The 19,119-nt window shown below is 56.4% G+C and overlaps 9 protein-coding genes across 9 annotated transcripts; 4 read left to right on the plus strand and 5 right to left on the minus strand.

Annotated features, from left to right (window-relative positions):
* Positions 1-494: 494 nt before the first annotated feature.
* EX895_002008 (uncharacterized protein) lies at positions 495-2,222 on the plus strand (the record flags this gene model as incomplete). Its single annotated transcript, XM_029882607.1, has 1 exon — positions 495-2,222. The coding sequence occupies one exon, from the start codon at positions 495-497 to the stop codon at positions 2,220-2,222; it is 1,728 nt and encodes a 575-aa protein (XP_029741462.1).
* A 393-nt stretch (positions 2,223-2,615) lies between these two features.
* EX895_002009 (uncharacterized protein) lies at positions 2,616-4,191 on the minus strand (the record flags this gene model as incomplete). The annotated part of the gene is made up of 2 exons (XM_029882608.1): positions 2,616-4,105; positions 4,182-4,191. 2 exons carry the CDS (start codon positions 4,189-4,191, stop codon positions 2,616-2,618), a joined length of 1,500 nt encoding a protein of 499 aa, XP_029741463.1.
* Positions 4,192-5,619: 1,428 nt separating this feature from the next.
* EX895_002010 (uncharacterized protein) lies at positions 5,620-6,601 on the plus strand (the record flags this gene model as incomplete). The annotated part of the gene is made up of 2 exons (XM_029882609.1): positions 5,620-6,445; positions 6,519-6,601. 2 exons carry the CDS (start codon positions 5,620-5,622, stop codon positions 6,599-6,601), a joined length of 909 nt encoding a protein of 302 aa, XP_029741464.1.
* A 248-nt stretch (positions 6,602-6,849) lies between these two features.
* On the plus strand, positions 6,850-8,319 carry EX895_002011 (uncharacterized protein; the record flags this gene model as incomplete). The annotated part of the gene is made up of 4 exons (XM_029882610.1): positions 6,850-7,159; positions 7,232-7,298; positions 7,378-8,082; positions 8,166-8,319. 4 exons carry the CDS (start codon positions 6,850-6,852, stop codon positions 8,317-8,319), a joined length of 1,236 nt encoding a protein of 411 aa, XP_029741465.1.
* A 170-nt stretch (positions 8,320-8,489) lies between these two features.
* EX895_002012 (uncharacterized protein) lies at positions 8,490-9,623 on the minus strand (the record flags this gene model as incomplete). The annotated part of the gene is made up of 1 exon (XM_029882611.1): positions 8,490-9,623. One exon carries the CDS (start codon positions 9,621-9,623, stop codon positions 8,490-8,492), a length of 1,134 nt encoding a protein of 377 aa, XP_029741466.1.
* Positions 9,624-10,256: 633 nt separating this feature from the next.
* Positions 10,257-11,858, minus strand: EX895_002013 (uncharacterized protein; the record flags this gene model as incomplete). Its single annotated transcript, XM_029882612.1, has 1 exon — positions 10,257-11,858. One exon carries the CDS (start codon positions 11,856-11,858, stop codon positions 10,257-10,259), a length of 1,602 nt encoding a protein of 533 aa, XP_029741467.1.
* Positions 11,859-12,221: 363 nt separating this feature from the next.
* Positions 12,222-15,068, minus strand: EX895_002014 (uncharacterized protein; the record flags this gene model as incomplete). Its single annotated transcript, XM_029882613.1, has 1 exon — positions 12,222-15,068. One exon carries the CDS (start codon positions 15,066-15,068, stop codon positions 12,222-12,224), a length of 2,847 nt encoding a protein of 948 aa, XP_029741468.1.
* A 752-nt stretch (positions 15,069-15,820) lies between these two features.
* On the minus strand, positions 15,821-16,489 carry EX895_002015 (uncharacterized protein; the record flags this gene model as incomplete). Its single annotated transcript, XM_029882614.1, has 1 exon — positions 15,821-16,489. One exon carries the CDS (start codon positions 16,487-16,489, stop codon positions 15,821-15,823), a length of 669 nt encoding a protein of 222 aa, XP_029741469.1.
* A 411-nt stretch (positions 16,490-16,900) lies between these two features.
* On the plus strand, positions 16,901-18,946 carry EX895_002016 (uncharacterized protein; the record flags this gene model as incomplete). Its single annotated transcript, XM_029882615.1, has 4 exons — positions 16,901-17,368; positions 17,455-17,497; positions 17,581-18,338; positions 18,425-18,946. The coding sequence occupies 4 exons, from the start codon at positions 16,901-16,903 to the stop codon at positions 18,944-18,946; spliced, it is 1,791 nt and encodes a 596-aa protein (XP_029741470.1).
* Between the last annotated feature and the right edge of the window lie 173 nt (positions 18,947-19,119).

Genomic DNA, 19,119 nt, shown 5'->3' on the forward strand with positions numbered 1-19,119 from the left:
TGTTTGGCGATGTGCTTGTGCTACGAGTCCGCCAAGCGCTTTGCCTGTGCTTGCTGTTTGGCCCGACGAGAGCAGGATGGGCCCCGAGTTGAAGTTGAACGGCCATGTTCGCATAACGCCTAGAAAATTTTCCGAGCATTCTTTGTTAGACTCAGCTAATGACAAAGTCAAGTGGGAAAATGCCTCACGTGATAGGGCCAGGGTCCCTTTTTTTGCCTCGAGAAGGGAAATTTTTTGGATCTTCGCACTGAGGGTGAGAAAGCGGCGAACTCTCCACATTTCTTCGTTTTCTTCTTCCATCCTTCCCAGCGAGCAGTCGCTATCTTCATCATCCTGTCCAACATTCAGCGCGCAACACATCAACGTCACCAAGTTGCACAATTCAAGGGATCAACCTGCTCCGACACCCAACACTGCTCAAGGTGGTAACCCAGGGTCTCGCCAAGTTTGCACTCAGACATTGAGGTTGACTCCTCGTCTTGGCAGCTCTCACTATGGAGTATTCATCCCTTCGTCCTGTAACAGAGCGCTCTGCTCGACCATCGTCATCTCGCTCACCCGAGTCACACTACTGGCGCAAGTTCCGTGCTCCCGTCTTCGTCAAGGAGCTGGCACCCATCACCTCGATCCATTTCGTGCCACCGGTCTCTGTATATTCGACCACCTCGCTCGAGGATGATCCCTCCTCGGCAGCTTCAACGACAATCGGGTCGACGTCAACGCAGCCTACGTCTGTTTCTGCGCGACAGAAGTTTGCTGTGACGACGGGAGCGAGAGTGCAGATCTACTCGATGCGCAACAGCCGGGTGTCAAAGACGATTTCGCGTTTCAAGGACGTGGCGCGCTCGGCAAATTTCAGGTCGGATGGCAGACTCATGGTCGCAGGTGACGATAGCGGGTTGATTCAGGTGTTCGATACGACGTCGAGGGCGATCTTGAGGACGCTGCGCGGTCATGGAGGTCCTGTGCATGTTACGAGATTTTCCCCCAACGGTACGGAGATCATGTCCGCGTCGGACGATAGGACGGTGAGGCTGTGGGACGTGCCGGAGCAAAAGGCGGTGCACGTTTTTGAGGGGCACGAGGATTACGTGCGCTCGGCGGTGTTCTCGCCCGACAACCCGGCGCTCATGCTCTCCGGTAGTTACGACAGCACCGTCAAGCTATGGGATGCGAGAATGGGCGAACAGGGCGGATGCGCCATGACCATGAACCACAATGCGCCGGTCGAGGATGTCCTGGTGTACCCCACAGGCGGCGGAGGTGTGGCGCTCTCTGCCGGTGGACCCGTGATGAAGGTCTGGGACCTGATGATGGGCGGACGATGCATGGCCTCCATCTCGAACCACCAGAAGACGATCACCTCGCTGGCGCTCTCGGTCAACTCGGGCGCTGACTTTTCCGTGTCCAACTCCGACTCCGTCGGTGGCATGCGTATCCTTACGGGAGGTCTTGACCACTTGGTCAAGGTCTACGATCCAGCGCAAGATTTCAAAGTGACGCACACCATGCGCTACCCGTCGCCTATCTTGTCGATGGCGGTCTCGCCGGACGAATCGCATATTGCGGTCGGTATGGCGGATGGTACGCTGTGTGTCCGCAAGCGAGATGTCAAGGCGAGCGAGCTGGAGCGCCGCGAAGCCGAGCGTGCAGCGATGAACGCTGGTGCGTACGAGTTTTTCATGCAAGGCAAAGCGGCGGCGTCCAACCAGCCGGGTCAAGTCAACGCACGACGAGCGACGGACGACATCCGCGTCGACAGCGTCCGCAAACGCAAGCTGCAAGATTACGATCGTTTCCTCAAAGGTTTCCGGTACGGCGACGCACTCGATGCCGCACTGCGCAAAGGCGTCGCTCCGAGCGTCACGTTCGGCCTCATCCTCGAACTCATCCACCGCTCTCCACGAGGAAGCTTGGACGGTCTGAGGCGAGCGATCGCAGGCAGAGACGACGTGACGCTTGAACCCGTGCTCAGGTTCTTGCTGCGTCATTCGGCGAACCCGAACTATGTCGATCTGGTCTGCGATACGCTCAACGTCATTGTGGACACGTATGCCAGCGTCATCGGCCAGAGTCCGCTGATCGATGACCTGTTCGGAAGGATCTGGGCCAAGGTGGGCGACGAACTGAGGCTGCAGAGGGATCTGATGCAGGTGAGGGGTAGTCTGGAGATGATCTTGGCTGGAACGGCGTTGGGTGCTGCTTCGACTACGGTTGCGTAGATGCCTTGCAATTGGAATCTAGTCTTCAGCATCGAGATGAAGAAGTGTGAGAACGCGTGATGGGAGCAAGACGAGCCAGATTCGTCGTGTTACAAGTCGGCGAGTCGGCAAATTGCTGAATACACTGTAAGTTGAGTTAGCTGAGTGACTCAAGAATGATACAGCACGCTAGAGAATCACTTCACACAGTCAATAGGATGAAGCGTACAGGCTGGAAGGGATGTTAGATGAGATTGTCCATAGCATACAGACGCCAAGCGGATGTAAAGCTTGCCGTTTCAGAATCTAAACAAAGAGTGTCGTACAAAGAGGTCGTTATCAAGAAAGCAGATCGAACGAAGCATGGGAGAGAAAGAACCTGGAGAAAAAGGACCTGGACAGTGACAGGAGACATCACTTCAGGCCAGCCTTGACGTTGTCCCACTTGCTGTACGGGTACGAGATGTGGTTCAATGTGGTATCCAGCACACCCATGTTCTTGGCTGTGAGTGCTACCAGACTGCGATCGGCTCCACCTTGGGCCTTGGTAGCGTCACCGCTAAGCTCCCAGAACATGGCGCCCCTCAACCTCTTCTGTCGAATATACGCACACTTGAGCAGCACGTTTTGCGGTGTGTCGTAACTGATAAACTCGCGCTTGCCCGAGTCGTAGCTCCAGCTGGCGGCGATCTTGGTGTTGATCATCTCCTTTGCGCCTTTGATGGGCAGGAACTTGTAGTCCCAGTTGCCCGCTTCCCAGGTGCCCTGGCCCGTGCCCTTGTACGGTTGTTGAGGGCCGTCGGTGTTTTCGAAGCCACGGCCGTAGAGCGGGATGCCCAGGACGAGTTTGTGCGAGACGGCACCTTTGCCGATGTAGTAGTTTACGGCGTCGTCGGTGGAGGGCGGAGCACCCTTGATGTTCCACAGGTTGGCCTGGTGGCCAGTAACGGTGGACCAGGAGCCGGCAAAATCGTAGGCCATGAGGTTCCAGAAGTCGAGGTACTGGTCCATCTTGGCAACTTGGAGGACCTTGTACTGGTCGGGACCGCACGGGGCGGCGATGGAGAGCAGGTAGGGCACCATGTCGTCCTTCTTCTTCTGGTGGGCAGTGAGACCCGCACGCAGCTCCTTGAGAAGCAGCACGAAGTGGGCCGCCTGCGCATCGTTGGCTGGGTACTCCCAGTCGATGTCCAACCCATCCAGACCGTCGTTTTCCAAGATAGTGATAGCAGACGAGACGAATTTGGCGCGCTTCTTGGCGTCCGCAGCCATGGGAGCAAAGTGCGGGCCAAACGTCCAACCGCCAATGGAAAGCATGAGTTTGAGGGCGCGATTCTTCTTCTTCAGCAGCAAGAACTGCTTAAAGTTGCCATACAAGTTGTTACCCTTGTCGTTCCATGAATCACCCGTGTAGTGCAGCTGCTCGTCGGCCCACAGATCGGTGAGGAAGCACTCGCCCGTGTCTGGGTTAACGTCGGCGAACGCATACAGGACGTGGGTGAGATTGCAGATAGGCACGTCGAGGGGAGAGTACTTGCGACCGTAGATGCCCCAGTTGGTGAAATAGCCAAGGTTGATGCGAGGAACCACGGCACCGTTAGTGGTGAAGTCATGGCCTTCGGCGTCCGTGGTCTGGTTGTCTGAGTTGTGGTCGAGGTCGCTGGTTGCAGGCGTGGATGTGGCGGGAGTGGTTGCGACCGGCGTAGCAGTAGTGTCAGTCGAAGAAGAAGGCTTCCTAGCTTCTGGCGTGCTGGTGGAGGGGGCAGGCGTAGTCGCAGCCGTGTCGCTGGTTGTGGCAGCAGTCGAATATGCTGCTGGCTTGGTAGGCGAAGGTGGCAGTGACGAAGCCGGCGACGAGGATTTTTTGTCCTCGTCGAAGCGTCGGGAGAGCTTATGCTTGAGGCCTGTAAGAGCAGGGGAGATATGAAGGAGAGTCAGCTCGTTCCGACATAACAGGTGGAAGAGACCTGCGACACTTACGTCCAAACATGGTGGCCTAAGACCGATGCAGGGTGAATCGAGGTGTGTGTACGCTTTTGTAGCTATCCCACGAAGAAGGATGATAAAAGCCGATACGAACAAGGAGATGATCCGAAGCGGTGGCGAAGGAGATGGTAGTGGTAGTGATGGGGGAAGGGGACAAAAACGAGGGGGTCGACAAGGATCGGACCGTGTAAATAGGTTACCAGCGGAGGTTGAAATGCCAGCAGCCGACGTAGCTTTGCGCAGCGGCGAGGTCAAGCTCTGCTGATCGTTTCAACTTTGCTGTGCGCAGCGCCAGTGGAGCTGTCTCCGGACACAGAGAGAGCTGGAACAGCCGGCAGAGGGAGAGGGAGAGGGAGAGGGAGTGACAGAGGCAGCGAAGGAAACTCTATCTTCTTGTCGCATCTCGCAGCATCGCTCGAGCGAGATTCTACCTCACTGTTCGCCGTCTCGGCCTGCCCGCGGAAATTGACAGCATCTAGTCAAAGCTTCATGCAGCGCTATGCAGTCTTCTCGGTGGCACACGTAGAAAAACACAACCTTCCAGTTTTGGCTCGGCGAGAATAATTTCGAGTTGACTTCAAAATTCTCTCTCTTTCGCCCGTGTCTCTTGATCATTGTGCGTCTGCTTTTCCCGTCTCAGGCTCGCGTAGGGGAAACCTTCCTGACTTGGACTTTGCGGGGACGGCCTCGCTCTCTCTATCGCTAACCGCAACCTTGAACAAGCCTGCTTTGCAGTTAATTGTATTGCACCAAGCTCTTCTCACTCTTTTCCCAACCGAATGACAAAGCTTCTTCGTAAGGCCAAGGCTTGAGCACGACCGGCAGTCTTTCACCCCTTTTCTCGAGTTTCTTGGCATGAGGCTTGGAACTTGCCTTGCCTTTATGCCTCCGAATCGACCAGCAGGAGATGAGGGCTGACGATTCTCTTCCGAGTTGCAGCTCCGGCTTGGCTTGGCTTGGCTTCAACTCTACGTTGCTTTGTCTCATTTCCGTGATGCAACGTCGATCTTTTTTTGCTCGCGATGCACGTAAACGCACAACGCGTCGAAAACAATGCTAGCCGATGTTAGACCGAGCTTTACGTTAGGAAGTGTACCGGCCGGTTCTGGAAAAGTCCTCGGCCACCTCCGGACGTGTGGAAGAAGACCCTTGGCCACATTACCCGAAATGGATTGCGCGAACAACTGTGCTTCGACTCACCATCAACATTTGAGTTGGAGCTTTAACTTTGACTCAACGATTGCAACCGCACACGCATCCGCAAGCGCAGAATTACCGGAGCTGCGTTAGACCGAGCTTCTTCTCTGCTAGACAGCATCCAGGCTCGCATCGATCTCAACGAACGCCAACGCTTTGATCCACACCCTCGATCAAATTTTCCGGCTCCTTCCCCATACTCATCGACCGGTAAAGCAAACCATAGCTGTACATCATGTCGACCTCGATCCCGATCTACGCCAACTTGCTCCCGCCTTCCTGGAAGACCAAGATCGCGGAATGGCTCAAGGAGGACTGCCCTTCTTTCGACTGGGGAGGATTCGTTGTGGGAGAGGACAACAAGCGAGCCACGCTGTTCTGCAAGAGCGAAGGCATCCTCGCCGGAGTGCCCTTCTTCGATGAAGTGTTCAAGCAGCTCGACTGCCGGGTCACCTGGAACTACAAGGAGGGTGAGTGGTTGAAGTCGACCACAGCAGGAGGAAAAGTCAAGATCGCAGTGGCCACCGTGGAAGGTCCCTCGCGCAAGATCCTGTTGGGCGAGAGGGTGGCGCTGAACACGTTGGCTAGGTGTTCTGGAATTGCTACTGCGTCGGGCAAGTTCTTGCAGAAGGCGAGGCAGGCTGGCTACGAGGGCATCGTGGCGGGTACGAGAAAGACGACTCCGGGATTCCGAGATGTGGAGAAGTACGGCATGCTCGTCGGCGGCGTCGACATGCACAGGTACGATCTGAGCAGCATGGTCATGCTGAAGGACAACCATATCTGGTCGACGGGCTCGGTGACCAACGCGGTGCACGCGGCAAGGTCGGTGTGTGGCTTTTCGCTGCGCATTGATGTCGAAGTGCAGAGCTACGACGAAGCGGTTGAAGCAATCCAGGCCGGCGCGGACGTGGTCATGCTCGATAACATGGACGGCGAGATGCTCATCAGTAACGCGAAGCGCTTGAAGGACGAGTTCGCAAGAAAGCACAAGTTTTTGCTCGAGAGCAGCGGAGGAATCGATATTGACAACGTCGAGCAGGGCGGTCACGTTGATAACTGTAAGTGTCGAGAGGGAATGAGGATGGAAGTGGAACGCGATGCTGACTTTTCATTACGATCTGTTTGCAACAGCCATTGATATCATCTCGACGAGTTCGATCCATCAGTCGACGAAGCACGTGGATTTCTCGCTCAAGATTGATCCCTCCTCGTAGACTTACTGATACAGCATTCAGCAAAACACAGGTATTCACTTAGACTTATCTCCGTATGCGGATGTGCCGAACAAGTCGTCGGAAGGGCGTGGGAATCGTCGGATTGCGTGAATCGGAATACATCCGCTCGATTGCTGAGCCGCAGCTGAGCCACAAACAGACACATTCATAAGCAAGCCAACTCCAAAAGCGCTCCTGTGCAGCCGACATCCACTACAGCCCGTCCGCATCACCATTTCCCTCACACAATGACGAGCAACTCAGCAAACATCCTAGCCCGCATCGACGAGTTGATGCTCGACCTCGTGCGTCAACTCGCCACCCAAGTTGAGGTGCTGCGGTCGTCGCCCATCGCTTCTTCATCCTCCTTCTCCTCCGCTGTCGACTCGACTGCACCTTGTCAGGCTGATGTAGAGCGCTCCGCGAAACGCGCCAAGCAAAACAAACCGAAAGTGACGCCGCTGAGGATGGCGACGCTTGCGACGACCGAAGGAGGGGTTGCGGCCGAGAGCAACGTTTGCTTTCCCACCAAGAGTGTTGTTGGTATACGACGCTTTGGTGAGCCCTTGCCTAAACCCATACAAGATTCGCGGAGAAGAGCGAAGCTGATCGAATGAGACGTTGCAACAGCCCAAGTACTGAGAGTGCTAGAGCTGGTACAGTCAAGCATTTTGCAGGGACGATTCGTGACGAAACGGTAAGCTCCCACGCTCCCGCGGTGCTTGCCTCGCATCTACCTACTCGTTCTGATGGAAATCTCTCAATGAATCGGACAGAGATATATACTACCAGAGCCTGCATCTCTTCGCGACCCAACAGGCATCCGACCGGACCATAGCCCTGCTCGTCACGCTGCTCGGCTGCACCGACCGGCTGCAGCTCAACATCGTCGCCAGCCCGCGCGGGCTCGTTTCTGGCCCGTTGACCCTCTGCCCACCTTGCGGAGAAGCGATCGAGTGTCGACCAGGAGCGACCACGATCATTCCGACCGAGATCAGCGCCGGTTGGAGCGTCGACCTGCGCTGCGAGCCAGGAACCCACGCGGGAACCCACGCGCAACGGCATCTCGTGCTCATCGTGGAGAAGGAGGCCGCGTTCAAGCAGATCGTACAATTCAGACCTGATACTAAAGAGGTCGAGGGGAACGGAGGTGGGAGGATTGATTGGAGCAAGGTAGTGGTGGTCACGGCTAAAGGGTATCCCGACTGTGCCACGCGTGTGTTGGTGCAGCTTCTCACCGCTTCCGACTGCGATGTGAGGGTGGTGGGGCTGTTCGACGGCGATCCGTACGGCGTTGACATCGCTCGCCACTTCCAGTCGAGTGGTAAAGTCGAGTGGATAGGTGTCGATACTGCCGAATTTCTCCCCGCTCCGACGGGACCTTCGTCATCCGCATTGGTGCCGCTGCGGAACGACGAACGAGCAACGGCTGTGCGGCTGCTGAACAGTCTCAAGGGCTCGCAGGAGGACGAGTGTGCGAGGTAAGTCTTTCCGTACTCCTGGCAAGTGGCTGGAGATTGTGTTGACATTGTAAGGTTGCTGATAAATGAGGTGTGCTGTGTAGGGCTAGGTTGACAGGCATGCTCTTGACAGGGTACAAGGTGGAGATCGAGGCAGCGTACAATTTCGCACCACCCTCAAGGATGGGGTTGGGTACACCACGCGGGCTCATTGGGTATATCGAGTACAAGCTCTCTGATTCTTTCGGGCCAGAGTAAATGCATGGCGGAGCATGCATTTGCAACAGCGACGACTTGACCTCCCACATTGAATCTTGAAGCGCTTCTGCGTGTGTGTGGTGGTGGGCGTCCATGAAACGTCAAAGCGCTTTCATCAAGATTGTGTTCGTGAAGCTTCATGAAGAGCGACTCCGTGTGGGTTTTGCTCGCTAGACACGTGGGACGGTGTCCCTCTCCGGATAGTCAAGCGAGGCATCCAACGCATGCCCCGGCCCAGGCTTTGTCGCATCGGCCTCCTCTTCCTCCGCAAACCTTCTCCCTTCCGAACCGCCTTCACCGAACCCAAACCTCCTGAATCCCTCCCTCTCCCCCTCTCTCGCGCCATTTTCCTCTCCATCCCCATACCTGGCCTCGCCTGCACCCGCCAAGTGCTCCTTCGGAATTCTGGGCGAGTACGGCTTGTGGCTCTGCGCATGATTCAGCGGCGGATAGTACAACTTGTACGACCAATACGCAACGACCAGGCCCAACAGCCCGCCGGCGAGCACATCCGTAGCGTGGTGTCTGTAGTCCATGGTTCTGCTGACAGCGATGAGCGCGGCGGCCATGAGGGGGATGCCGCAGAGCCACGCGGAGACGGCGTGGCCGCGGCGGTCGAACAGGTGCAACTTGCCCGCAAGGTAGAGCGACAGGTACGTCAAGCCGGCGAACGAGGTGCTTGCGTGTCCGGAGGGGAAGGAGCGGAAGCCATCGCGCAGGGTCTTGCTGTTGACACCCACAGTGCAGATAATATCCGTGACTAGACCGTAGGGCACAGCGTTAGCAGAGCCAGTGCGCGGTTGACATCGATCGATCACGTCAGGACGTGGTCGCCCCACGCATACCTTCAAAATTGTCGTGACGGTGACGGTGAGAGCGTTGGCGAGGACGAACCCCAAGAGGCCGTTGTGCAGATCCCAAACCGAACGCGAGACGCCGAGCGAAAACGCGACGATGATCAGCGCCGGAATCAGCACCGCCAACACACCCAACAGCCACGTTGGCACGCGCTCGTGCACCGCATACGTGTGCTGCAACGACGCGTCGGTCAGTGAGAACTCGCGACGGAAGCCGTGTACATTGTTGATGATCGCCAGCAGCCCAGCAAGCAGGATTGTGATGATCCAATCGGGAAGGTACGAGCGCAGCAGCTCGAGTCGGCGGCGTCGCGTGATAGGTTGGTGGTGTGACGACCACCGCAGTTGCGAGTAGAGCGAGTCTCGATTGCTAAAGCGTTCACTGCCAGCCGGTCCAGCTACGCCGCCGGAGGAGGACGTTGAGGCATGTGCATGTGTCGATGCCATTTTGGTATGTGGTGGAGGAAGGGAAGGAAGGAGAGGCGTGAGTCAGGTGGACGACCTTCGTCCTCGCTGTTGATGTTGTGGTTGTGGTTGTTGCTTCCATTCTCGGCCCGAGTCGGCTCGGCTAGACAGCTCTAGGGGTAGTCGCACCGTTTCCCCATATCTGCTACGCTCAAAGTAGCATACAACTTTCGCTCCGATTTACAAAATTGGTGCAGCACGTTGCAGAGTGTCATTCTCCACGCAAACGCCAAGAAGCTTCAGCGTGTTGCATACGTCGCGTGAGTGTTTCGGAGCGAACAACAGAAAAGCTGGACTCGCGAACAACCTCTTGGCAGCTGCTGCACGCACAGCCTCACACGCGCGCTATGCATGACCACACACACCCCTCTGCGACAGGAAAATCTTCTCCACATTAGCCTTTACCGACAGCGGCGTATGCTATGTTTAGTAAGAGCGAGTCAGTGGCGGCCTGTTTCCTTGACGCAAGTCCGGTTCAAACTCGTTGTTGCAACCTTCAACGGCTCAGCATACTGTACATCGCCAACGATCAGACGTCTTACTATGAGAATACTTCGCTAACGCTTGATCTCGAGTATCGCAACACATGTACGATTGCAAAGAACGGATAAGCCCTTACGCAGTGACTTCCTGACCTCCAGCCTTGATGTCCTTCCCATTCGCCGCCACGCTTCCATCCTCACGCCTCCTTTCTCGCTCAACCATCCACATGAGCACACGATTGCATGTCACCAGCACATGCCTTAGCGCCCTTGTCCACGTCTCGTCGCTTCCAAACTGCAACCGGATACTTGCCTCGCCAATCTTGTCCTTGTTGATCGCATGAGGTGCCTGAAACCCGTCATCTTCTCTGGCCGCATACTCGACCACCTGCTTGAGACACGCCAAGAACCCTGTCTGTGCATGGTCAAACCTTCGACTCTGCAGAAGCCGGCCGATCTGCCAATCGGACGACCCGTACAACTCATACACAGTCTTTTCTCCCCTCTCCTCCCCATCCGCTTCCGCCGCTTCCGCAGTAGGCGCAAGAAACGCAGACCCAGACGACGCAGAGGAATGGTGCTGCGACCGCACATCTTCGTACCGATACACGACGCTGAACGAACCCTTCGGTATCAGGCGGTAGCCGCGAAAAGCGATGTTGAGTTTGCGCGAGAGCACATCCAACAACAACGTGGTTTGGCCCCATGCAGCATTGATCTCGTTCCACTCCACCGGCTGGCCGGGCAATCTGCCCAGCCGCAGACCGTTGATTGTAGCAATGCCGCCCGAGTGACCGATGCAAAACGCATCCGTGTAGACATTCGTCGCCTGCAGCCGCGCCAGCAGCTCTTTATCGTGCGCTACAGCCATAGCGAGAGACGCTTTTTCTTCTTCCAGTTTTAAAAGCGTCAGGGAGTGCAGAGAGTATTGCGCCCAGAATCGCTCTTCTTCTTGCTGTAGTGCCACTTCTTCTTCGGCAATTGCGGCGAGTTGCGCTTCCACGCCCAAGCGTGCATCTTCGGCGTCTTTGAGTTCGGCCAGGGCGGTAGATTCGTCCGATAGCAGCTGCGAAATTTCGGATCGCAGCGCCTCGCATTCGTCGCGTTGCTGCTGCCGTAATGCAGCTGTGTCCGGAGTGTCTGTTTCCGCACTGGCTTCCGAGGATAATGGTGGTAAAGCTCGGCGTTGAAGATTCGATTTGGATGATGGTGGCAGTACCTTGTACTTTCGCAACTCTGCTTCAAAGGCAAGATACGAATCACGTTGCGAGCGCACCTGCGACATTTGAGAATCCATGATGTCCAGCAGCGTATCCGTGCATGCTTTGCACAGCGGATGGTCGATCACTGTCGATGACGAGCTGGCGTTGCGTAGCTGGAGCGACGCTCTGGATCTTCGAGATGTGGTGGGCGAAATCCTCCCACTTTTGGGCGGTGGCGGATGCGACAGCAAATCGAACAGCGCCGACGACGCGGCCAGACGCGTGCTGAGAGAGTTGGCATCGCTTGAGCCTTGTCCACTAGCGGCAGAGGTGGAAGTCGAGGCAGCACTACCTGGCTTGTCATAGGAGATGGCAGGTGTTTTGGACGTCGACGATGGAACTTTGGACACAGGACGTGGAGCGATGAAAGAGTCCTGGACCAAATCGTAGGCTGACTGGTTGAGGTCCAGATCGGAGGAGACAGATGAATCGAGCAGCAACGGCTGCCGACAGCGCTGACAGCTCCAGGACATGCTTGCACAGCTCTCAGTACCGAATGATGTCGTTGCGAGGAAGAGGCTGAATCTGAATGGTGATGAAGCTGGCGGAACGTGGTGTAGTCGCGAGTCGATCTGTGGCTCGAGCTTTTGGAGCGTGGAATTCAGGGTCCAAAAAATCGCTCAGTCGGAAAAACACACACACACACGACTCCACACACACACGCACAGACTGCAGAACGCCTCACTCCCTCACACCGCCTCACTCTGGACTCTCATTTCGAACTCTTCCTGCTTCACATCACATTGGCGGATACACTCTGCCGCAAAGAACATAGAAAGAATCGACTTCGCGCAGGGTGATAGCATTACAACGCCAACGACGGCAAACAGCCGCCTCTACTTGCGCTTACCAGCCTCCACCTGTGCCTGCAAGCTCTGCATGAGCACGGCCAACCCGCTCAGCTGTGACGGGCTCAACCGGCTCAACACTACTGAAATGTGCAGGATCTGCTGCTTGCCACCAGGAGTTGAAGCTGTGCCGTCCGCGCCTGTCTCTGCGGTGCCTTCGCTGATGCCCAGCAGAACGGCGGGGACGCTCTGTGCTGGATCGATGGGAATTGGCAGACCTTGCAGACCCTGAGGCTGTCCGTTGGGGCCTATGACAGGTCGAATGTGTGGGCTGGGTGTCGGCTGGATCCCTAACGCCGAAAGACGTGGGAGAGATGCCACTGGGATCAGCAGAGGGATGGGGTGATTTGGGATGGAAGGGTTGGCGCTGCTCGCTGCTGGCGCTGGTGCGACTGTAGAAGCTGTTGCGGCCGCAGAGGCTGGTGGAGTAGCCGGCTTTGGCATGGCTCCATTCGCCTTCGCTGGAGTCGTTTTGGCCGGCGCAGCAGTTGAACTTGCTGGCGAGGGCGACGCATTGATTGGCGGAGTAAGTCGGGGCGTGTTGAGGCTCGTCGCACTGGTCAGTGTCGGATGCATGGTAGGCGGCCGAACCATCATGGGCGATGCTGCGTTACCTGGAGGCGAACCCGCAGGCGGTCGCACCGGCGTGGGCGTAGGCGGGAGCATTGACACGAATGCCTCACCAGAGTAGCCCGGGGCTGGTCCAGGCATCGTAGGTGGCACCGGAGAAGCCGATAACGGTGGACGAGGTTGCAGACCAATGGCGACCGCACCTGGTGGTAAGGTCGGTGGCGACATGGCAGTTGCACTTTGCGCAGACGACACTGTTGCGGCTGGCGACTTGGCTGGCTTATCCTTTTTCTTGCGCGGTACGGGGATGGGTGGACCGCCTGGCGTACCTGGTAATGGATGCTTGCGCGGTCTTCCTCGACCCCGATGCGGCGTAGGCCCGGGTGTGACGCCGGGCGTGCCTGGAGTACCTGGCGTACCAGGGGCGCCGGTTGCGGTAGCCGCAGAAGCAGCAGCTTTGGCGGTAGGAGCTTTGGCTTTGCTCTTGCTGGGCGGCTTGGACGGCGTTGCAGCTGCTGGAGTCGACGGCGTGCCTGGCATCGAGTTGGCGGCGGGCATGAGGGGCGCAGACGTTGGGGTGCCCATTGGCACGACACCTGATGGCATTGGTACGCCATTGGGTCCCACAGGCGGCACTCCCGACATGGCCGCAAATGGGAGCTGCGGAGTGCCCGCCATGGATGCGTATGCCGATGGGTGGCCAAATTGCGGTGACGGCATGGGAAGGCCATTAGACCCTGGCTGGAAGGCTGTTGAATACGATAAGCTGGTACCAAGCGGGAATGGAAAGCCTCCCGGTGTACTCGCTGGCGTGCTGACTGCTGAATATGGACTGGGCATGGCTAGCGACCCGGCTGCTGCTGCTGTTGGAGCGCCGCCAGCGAACAATATGGGTGGTGCTGAAGTGGCTGTCGAAGTCGAGGCAGGCGATGGTGCAGCAGGCACGCTGCTAATTGCAGGCGCTGGCGGCTCTGGTGGTGGTGTAAAGATGCCCAACCGATGCCTTGCCTCGCGCTCCTTCTCGAGCTTAGCGGCCTTGGCAGCAGCTCTCTCTTGTTGACGCTTGATCCTCTCCTGCTCTCGCTCCTTTTCGCGTTCGCGTTCAATCTCGTCCGTAATACCAAAGCGGAGCTTGATCTTGGCTGATGATTCAGCAACGTCGATCTGCCTGCTCTGCTCCAACGCCTCGAGCTTGGCCTTGAGCTCCTTGAGCTCTTCGATCTGCGCTAACACGTCCTCACGATCATCATTGTACGCGAGCCTTTCGAGATGCTCGAGGGAGAGTGAAGTGTTGGGTGCACGTTTGTGGTGGGTGTCGAGTGCGGTGAGTGTGCGTCGGAACCGCGAAGCCAGAGCATGTCTCCGCGCAAAGACGGAATCGACGAAGTCGAGAGTGGGGAACGCAGGCTGTGGTACCTGTGGTAATGGTATTGGGAGACCCAACTCGTTGAGTGCGTCGTCATCGATTCGCAGATTTGACGGGGTAAGCTCGCTGATAGACTCATGTGGTTCCATCTTGACAGTGTCACTGTCCTTTAGCACTTTGTCCGGTGCCATGTTGGCCTCAGCGGATGCACCGGTAAGGTGGGGAGCCTCCCTTGCTATTCCATCGTTGCTTGCCGCCGCAATTTTGCAATCGTCGAGATGGGCAATGCGACGACGTTTGCGTGACCTAACTTCACTGAGGACGGGATCCTCTTTCAAGTCGAGCGCTTTGAGCAAGTCGTGGTGAGGAATGTTCCAGATGTGGTAAGGCAACAGCCTGCGCAGAGCATCACGCGCATCGACGAATGGTGACAGATCAGGGCGGAGAATGGATTTGTGGTCGCTCTGGAGCAGCTGATCGACCATAGAAGCAGCGTCATGCTTCGTCCCTGTTTTCACGTCGATCGTGTCGATCTCGTCGGAGTCGGACTCGTTGCCACGTCGTGATTGCGTCTTGCCGTTGCTGAACGGTGCTGCTGATATTGATCGCTGTTGGTTGTTGAGGAGGATATCGCCGGCACCGTCCGTGGTAACATGCTGAAGTGCAGAAAGAGACGATGCATCGTCTGGCTCTTGCTTGACGGCGATCAAGTTTGATGCTGAGCCCCCTGCGACGATTGCTGATGTTGGTGCTGAAGTAGAGGCTGGTGGAGTGAAGGTGCCCCCCAAGAGGGTTGCTGGATCGATGGTCACCGGCGCATGGTTTGCGATGGGTATGCTGGGGATGGTCTGTAAATGAGCGGCAGAGGTCGACGTAGAGACCGACGAGGAGGCTTGCATGGCCTGGCCAGCTTTGCTATGAAGGCAGCGCGGCTACCGTGGACAAAGTCGACGTCAGCGACGACAGCAACGTCCAGGACCAACCGAGCGACGCTGATGCGAGGAAGACTGCGCAATGCCTACCTCTACGAGACGGCGTGCGTGCGTGACTGGGATCGAGCCGCTGTTTGCCGTTTGTATCGGAACTGACGCTGACAAACTGTCGAGTCGCTTGATACCGGCGTGGGGTGGTTGACCTAGCGGCGCGGCGCAGCGTGTTGCTGTTTTGACGTTGTTTGCGTCTGTCTGACGTTTCTTGAAGAATGCGTTTCTTCTTGTCAAGCGGATCTTCCGATCTTTCTTTGGACTATCTTGCTCGCTGATTGAATGAAAGCGTTGCGGTTGGGCTTGGCTTGGTCGAGAGCGTCGAAAGAGAGATGCCGACTTTGCGCAAAAATGCTCGCCTTTTTTTCAACCTTTCTGACGGCTGGCTTGCTCTCGTGACTTTTTGTGCACAATCTTACAAGTGGAATCGCCGATCCAGAAATCCGATTCTAGGATCTAGTTGAACTAACATACTTTCACATAGACCCTCTCATGCATACCCGGCAACCTTTCGTCGCTTGCATTCCCTGCAGCCTGGAGTCGCTTGGTACACGAAGTGGATTGCTATTGACAACCTAGGAGAGGGCAGTGTACAGAATTACATGAGAGGAGCTTGCTGAGCTTTTGAGTTGCTCTTCCTTGTTGGTGGGGTGTCTGCTGTTGCTGGCTCAGCGACCAAAAACGTCAGTCAGGGGTAATAGGCACCACACCCTCTTCTTGTAAGCTTCATGCTGGGTCTTGAGCTTGCTCGAGCTAAACTTGGCCTCCTCCTCCCTGATGGCACGGTAGAAGATGCTGAAGGCAACGAGCAGTGCCGCCAGAGCGATACCGCCTGCATGCGACACCAAAAATGTGTGCCCGTGGTCCGGGTGATTGGAAGAGCTGGTGACGATGAAGCCAGCTATAAACGACGCGAGGTAAGCCGAGTACAGTGGGTTCCTCACAAAAGCCCAGGGGCCCTGGGTGATCAGAAAGGTGGGTTCGTCGTCAGAAAAAGCGCCCGTGAGACCAGGTGTCGACTTCATAGTGTATTGCGACCACCAGAAGAAGATGAGGCTGTAGCTACACAGCGCCAATCCGATGTACACCTGTACTGGATCAGCCGACTTGGGCAGCGCAAAGAACATGGCAGCATCGGACGACACATAGCATGCTGCGACCAGTGGCACCAACACGAACGAGCGCAGGCTGAGATGCGTCTTGATGAACAGCAAGGGTGTCAGACCGCAGTACGTGAAATCGGCGATGGCTTTAATCACCACAAACGCCTGCTTGAGGTGGTCCAAATCGCGCCATACGACGGGTACATCGGCGATGAGAGAGCGGATCTCGTCCATAGCGAAGGAATATGTACGGATGGGGGGTAAAGCTTTGAAATGGCCCCTGCACACTTGTGGTGGTTGAGAGAGAAAGATCAGTTTAAGGTTGTTGTTCTGTTCGGAATAAATGCGGGCCGACCGAAATTGGACCTTCTCCGCACCCTGCAAATCGGCTCTGTGCTGTGCTGTGCTGTGATGCTCACAAAACATCGTACGGCGCGGATGGCCGAGCCGCGCTCAAATTTCAAAGGCACTTCCAACTCATCCATCTTGATATCGCCGAGCCTTGGCAAATAAACAGCTTAAACAGCTTCTCTCTCTTCCTTCCTTCCTCCCTTTCTTCATCCATCGAATCCTCTCATTTGCACAAACTGCCCCTGTCGACCACCAGTCGTGCGCTGCAAAGCGTCGACCTCCATCTCCCTCAAGATGCCCTCAGAGCACCGCCGTCGTCCTGCTGCTCCGGTACGTCCGACATCGATACGAGCCCTGATCGCCTCGGCCGTCTTTCTTCTCCTCGCATTCACCCACACGGTGACAGCATTCACCGTTGCCATCTCGGAAAAGGACGAGCTACGCCAGACATGCTCCGGAATGGTGGCAGGCGGCGATAGCCACATCGAAGCCTTCTTCCACAAGGGCGCTACGGGGACGGTTGCGACCATGTTTTACGAATTTGCCGATTTCGACAAGCTTGGCAAGCTGAGCGACGACAGGGACGCTTTTGGATACCAGCTCAAGAGCTACATTTGCACTCCGAACGCGGTCACAGAAAAGCTGTGTACTACGGCACAGCTGGGTAGCTTTATCGTCGACGAAAGCCATGGCAAGGCAAGCACCGTGCAGCTGCAGAGGATGGACTTCGGCCCGAGCGGATCACCCGAGGAAACGACACTCGTAAGTCTGAGCACGGAGAAGAAAGGAGATCATTGAGAGTAAAGATGCTGACAGTGCTTTGATCGGATGCCTCCTGGCTTGAACAGCGCTACAACGTCACCAAGACCGGATACTACTGCTTCGGTGCGAGTGAGCTGCCCCCCTTTACCTGACTCATCTCTACCTAGTTCCTGGTCTTACTCACACAAACTTTGCTTTTGACTCTCTGCTAGCCGAAGTTCCGCTGCAAACCCTCGAGACCGCCGCCTCGGGTAAGGGTGACGTTTCCGTCCACGCCGCCTTCGAAGGTCGCGTCGAGTTCTTCAACAAGTTCAAGGGCAATCTTCCTGCCGCCGAATACCCCAAGCTCAATTTTTACTTCGCTATGACGGTTGCCTACATCGCCTTGGGATCCTACTGGCTTTCGCTCTGCATCAAGCACAAGGACGAGATCTTGACAGTGCAGTACTTTATCTCGGGCACCATTGCGTTCCTCGTCGTGGAGATGGCTTCGCAGTGGATCTACTACTATTATCTCAACGCCCATTTGATCGACTTCTTCAGGGTCAGAGAGGTGAATGGCCACACGAGCGTTACGGCGGTGGCAAGATTCTTACTCGTGTTGACGAGCATTCTGGATGCGGGTAGGAACTCGGTCTCATTCTTCCTGCTGCTGATCGTAGCCATGGGATACGGAGTCATTCGGCCGTCCATTGGAGCCGTGATGACGAGGGTGCGATTGCTTACGGCGGCGCACTTTGTGTTTGGTGTCCTGTATTCGGTCGGCATCGTGCTCATCCAGCTGGACCAAGGAGGAGCTTGGATCTTCGCTTTCATTTTCCCGCTCGCCATGACCTTGACCGCCTTCCTTACGTGGACCATGAACTCGCTCAACCACAGCATCGAGTATCTCACCCAGCGCAAGCAGACCTTCAAGAAGTCCATGTTTGTCAAGCTCCACCGTATCTTGCTCGCAGCTGTTGTCATTATCGTAAGTCTCGCTCATACATTGCTGTCTCGTCATGCTGGTCGGGCCTGCATACTAACTCATCCGCTCTGCGCCATTGTATCGTACAGTTTGCATTCTTCATCATATCGTCGGTCGCCTTTTCCCAATCTGGTGGGGAAGGTTTTGCACCCAACACGTGGCAGTACCGGTGGTTCTTGCTCGACGGCTGGTTGGCGCTGCTGTACTTTGCCGTCTTCTCGGCCATCGCATGGGTGTGGAGGCCGACGGGCAACAACATGCGCTTGGCCATGTCGGACGAGCTGGCCACGGACGACGACCCTACGGCGGAGGGGTACGAGGTGGACACATTTGCGGTACGAGGACCCGATGGACCGGAGAGCGACGATGAGGACGATGATGTTGAGGCGAAGAAGACCTCGCAGGGGAATGTGCGGGGAGCGCCGAACGCCGATGTAGTGTTCGAGATCGGCGACGAGGAGGATGGGGCGGACCAGAGTCGGGGTAGTGTTACCCCGGGTAGAAGGGTGGCAGGAGGAGGAGGTGAGAGGCAAGGCTTGATGAGTGGCAGCGCGAAAAACTCGGAAGAGACGCTTGTGCCCGGTAAGAAGAAGGCTGACAAGAATGATTAACGGCGCACAAACGCACAAACACGTACTCAAAACAGCGGATTCTCTTTGCCGCTTTCGGTACATAGGTTGTCGGCCATCGAACTTTAGAAGTCTGTTTTCCTGCCGAGTGTGGTCACATCTGTTATGAGCGTGTCTGTGGAGCTTGCAGCTGCAGACGCGCGGGTGTATGGAGT

This window comes from Sporisorium graminicola, chromosome SGRAM_12 (assembly GCF_005498985.1).
Source record: "Sporisorium graminicola strain CBS 10092 chromosome SGRAM_12, whole genome shotgun sequence".
NCBI lineage: Eukaryota > Fungi > Basidiomycota > Ustilaginomycetes > Ustilaginales > Ustilaginaceae > Sporisorium > Sporisorium graminicola.